General features: G+C 41.5%; 1 protein-coding gene across 1 annotated transcript in view; it reads right to left on the bottom strand.

Annotated features, from left to right (window-relative positions):
- Nucleotides 1-4,561, bottom strand: part of cmip (c-Maf inducing protein) — a 61,802-nt gene that overhangs the window by 21,388 nt on the left and 35,853 nt on the right. The window contains exons 3-4 of the mRNA XM_008298605.1: nt 1,723-1,773; nt 22-183 (exon numbers count right to left, since the gene is read on the bottom strand). Coding sequence (XP_008296827.1) covers nt 22-183; nt 1,723-1,773 — 213 coding nt within the window. The remainder of the gene's footprint in view (nt 1-21; nt 184-1,722; nt 1,774-4,561) is intronic.

The raw sequence follows: 4,561 nt of genomic DNA, 5'->3' as shown, positions 1-4,561 counted from the left end.
AGTGTTGTGTTGTGTGTCTACCTCGGCCAGCAGGGTGGAGATGATGTGCAGCGGCGCCTGGTGGATGGACTCGTCCTGCAGCGGGGAGGTCAGAGCCATGTCCACCAGCGCCCGGATCTCCTTCAGCACCACGTCCCAGCGACTCGGGTTGTTCAGGACCTTACGGTACTTGTAGATCTTTTTCTGCAGGAGACACAGAGCGGCCGTGAACTACTGAACGGGTCTGACACCGGGCCACCGGGTCAGAGAGTCCGATTAAAACAACTAACGCTTGTTGTTTGAACGTCAGTGAATTTACAGCAATAAGTCATGAAACGACTACAGAAAGACAAAATGATCACAAAGAGGCAAGAAAGTACAACAAATAAGCACAAAGGAAGACAAATGAACGACAAAAGTGCACAAAACAAGTACATGAAAACAAAAGAAGCACAAGCACACACACAAAACAACTGTAAGGCGACACAATATTGTGATAAATATACACAAAACAAACACAAATATCCTCATAAAATGAACACAAATAGACAAAACAGCTGCAAACAGACAGAACACGACCTTGAAAAGTCGCAAAACAACAATGAACAGACATAAACTGATACAAAAAGAGACAAAACGGTTACAAAAAGACATAAAATGACAACAAAAGGTACAAAAAAAGACACAATATGATCACAGAGAGACTATATAGATAAGAGACATGAAAGCATCACAAAAAGAGACAAAACAACTACACAGAGACACAGAGTGACACACAAGGTAACTACAAGGAGACAAAAGTATTGCAAAGACAAAACAGGACTTACAAGGACACACAAAACAAGATAAACGCTACAAAGAGACACAAAATTACCACAAAGACAGACTAAACAACTACAAAGAGATGCAAAATGACCAAAAAATAACACTAAATACGCACAAGGACAAAAAAAGTACCACAAAGATATATGAAAGGAAAACACACAGAGATACAAAACACCTACAAATGACAAAATAACACACACAGAAGTACACAAAGCAGCTAAAACAACAAGAAATTACTAGAAGCACAAAACAACTACAGAGACACAAAAACAAAAAGATACCACAAAGACATACAAAAAGAAAACAGAAAGAGAAACAAAGCACAAAAATAACTCAAAGCACAAAAATAACTACAGAAATACACAAAGCTACTGAAAAAAAGACACAAAACAACAACAAAGAGACACAAAATAAGCACGAAGACAAAAAAAAAAGTACCACAATGACAAAACGACATAAGAACTAACTATAAAAATACACAAAACAACTACAACAAGACAAAAACAAACCTATAGGACGACAAAAAACGACAACAGAGACACACAACAGTAGGACGTCTGAGGGACACACATCTGATGGAGAAACATTCCAAAAGTGGGATTTCATGTTTGTGTTTCTGCTGTCGAGTTCCCAGGAAGCGTGGTGACGGCTCCGAGCTGTGCGACGCCCGCCCGTCCTCACACAGTTGTGTACGTGTTGCGTTGTTGAAGCGAAGCAGCTCGGCCTCACTTCCTTCCTTGTACGGCCTTATTTAGCTCAGCGAGCGCCGCCGTTTACACGTCTGATCCTCGTAAAGAGTTGCGCCTGTCGCTCAGCTAAAACTTTTTCTGCAACGATTCTGCCGTAAACATGTGCGTGCGGTCGCCGTTAGCCGACGACACTAATGAATTAGCCGTCAGAGACAAACGGGGAGCTTACCTTCCACTGCAGGGAGTGAAACCACTGGTCCCTCAAGTAGCTGTTGGCAGCCTGCAGCAACACACAGACACACAAACAGTTGGTTAAGGGTGAGCTCAGGGCACGATGGAGTCAACAACACATCAACAGGTCATACATGAAATCAGCCCGCGGACAGGTTCACTGATCCATCAGTCAGACTTTAGTCACGTTTAATGAAACTCTGATTCATAAGAAGCGCTTCAGAGGAGACGAACAGACACACAGGATGATAAAAAGACCAGAAATGAAGGTTGGAAAATGTAAAGACAACAAATAAAACAGAAAAGAAAATGTTTCAGCGCTGCAGGAAGAGATGAATGACAACAGCGATGTGTGTTTGAATGAAAAATGAAAATAATAAAATGTGAAAAAAAGTTTTTATTTGTATAAATATTACTTGTTTTAATTATATATATATATAATTATTAGTCATGTTTTTGTTTGTTACAACCTTTTTTATTTCACTCGATAAATGTGCAACACGTGCACCTGCTGTTTACCTCCTAAAATATCCACAAAAACACACAAACTGACCAGAAAACCTGCTACGAGACACAAACTGACTCTCGATGAAATGCGAACCACCACAAGAAAGAGAAAGACCGCAAAGAGTCGCAAAATAACTTAAGACGGCCAAAAAAATCAAACAAAACAACTACCAACGGACACAAAATGCCAAAACAGTTACCAAAAAGAGAAAAGAAAAATGATCACAAAGACACACAATGATGGCAGTAAAATGAGACGAAATATAGACACAAAAAGGAGACGCACAACTATGAGAAAGAGACGACACAGAGACAAAACAACCACACAGAGACACAAGAAGAGACACAAAAACAACTATAATGCCACGAAATGATTAAAAAGAGGCACAAAATGACGACTAAAAGACTCAAAACAACCACAAAGACACACAAAATGATGACAAGGAGACATAAAACAACTGAAGAGGGGCACAAATGGACCAGAAAAACACAAAACAACCGTAAAAAAGGCGACACAAAACAACTGAAGAGTGACGGATAATGTGACGGCCACAAAGAGACATAAAACGCCTGAAGAGGAGGCACTAAATAACCCAAAAAAGACCAAAAATCACCATAAAGACACAAAATGACAACAAAGAGACCAAACATTATGAAAATGAGGCACGAAATGATGACAAAACAAACACTAAGACACACAAAATGACGACAAAGAGACAAAAAAATGACCACAAACTGCTGCAAAATGATGTAAAACACTGTTTAAAAACGACGACAGTCTAACTGATGTGTTCATGTTCTAGCATTGAGAGAAACACAAAAGTTGTGTAAACGTTCTCCTTCGATCCCTCCCATCCAGGAGCGACATCCGTAACAGACGAGCTATTGGCTGCAGATCATCAATCGATCGGGTCGCTCATCCGATTATCGTCCGCTGCTGCTCCGATTTTTCACCGTTTACATCAAGTCATGTCCGACGGACTCGAGCGAGGGACAACAAGCGGCTCGCTGATCGATCGGCGTCTTCGGCACCGCAGATAAAGAGCCAAACGACTTTAAAATGAACCATCTGCTTCCTGTGTGTCGGAGCTCTTTACTGCCTGTTTGTCGGCAGCGAAGCCATCGATCGGCTGCTTCAAGTCGGAGGCGTGTTGGAGGAAGCGGGGACGGCGTGTCCGGCACAGCTCGTACCGTTTTCCACTCAGATAGCAGAAACCAAAGCCGCTTTAATGTGCAGCTGCGAAGGAGTGCGACTGTTTGTAAATTCTTATCTTCGCGGGAGATTAAAGCGGGATCCTCTGACGCTGCGTCTCGTCGTTTGTTTTACGTGATGCTTCGGTTCTGTTAAACCAGAGGTCATTCCAGAAAATAAAAAACCGACAAAACGTGGAAAAGCTTCCCCAGAATCAGCTGCTTTTTAATCTACCTGAATGTTTTTAAAGTTGCAGGCCCTTGAAGTCCATAAAAGGAGTCAGAATCTCGCAGTTTTGCTCTGATAACTACATGATAGACACATTTTAAGATGAAAAACACTTTTGAGTTCTGGTAAAAGCTGCAACAAGTGTCACAATCTAAAGACTGGATCTGCTTTATGTTCATTTTTCCGTCTGTAACCAACAGTGTGATGGGACGCATCGTCGTTTAATCACTGGTGTCCTGGAAGTGTTTCTGTTTTCTGATAATTCACCAGAGAAAACGTCATAAAGTGGCTCGTTTATCAGCGCGTGGGATAAGTGGTCGGTCAAAACAAGACGTAGAAAACGAAACAAAATGACAGCCCGAGAGCCCAAAATAGCCACCGATGAGAAAAGAATCCAGCAATACGTAAGAGAAACGACTGAGAAGGGCACAAAAAGCCTCTGTAACAGATAACAGCCACCACAAAGAGAGAGACACGACCAGTAGGAAACACAACATGACCATAAAGAAATGCTTAACAAAGACGAAGACGACAAATGGCCTCAAGTAACTACAAACTGACCTCAAACGAGCACAAAGAGAGAAACGACTCGATCAGAGATACGAAACGACCACACAAGATGCAAAACGACGACAAAGAGACTCACGGTCGCTCTAAGAGACACAAACTAACCACAGAAGACCTCAAAGAGATGCAAAAAGGACTGGAAAAGAAAAAAGCAAACACAAAACAACCCAGAGCAGCTACGAACTAATGCACAACTCCAAAAAACTAACAGAAAAGGACAATAAAAGAGTTTCAAAACAACCATTAAGTGACACAAAAAACAAATAGAGACACAAAAAGGTGCAAAATAACCACAAGGAGATCCAAAAAGACCACGTAACAGGACTGAAGGCCCAGATCGACT

This window comes from Stegastes partitus, unplaced genomic scaffold (genome assembly GCF_000690725.1).
Source record: "Stegastes partitus isolate 25-593 unplaced genomic scaffold, Stegastes_partitus-1.0.2 Scaffold1331, whole genome shotgun sequence".
Taxonomy (NCBI): Eukaryota; Metazoa; Chordata; class Actinopteri; family Pomacentridae; genus Stegastes; species Stegastes partitus.
This window is presented reverse-complemented; position numbering and strand designations above follow the sequence as displayed.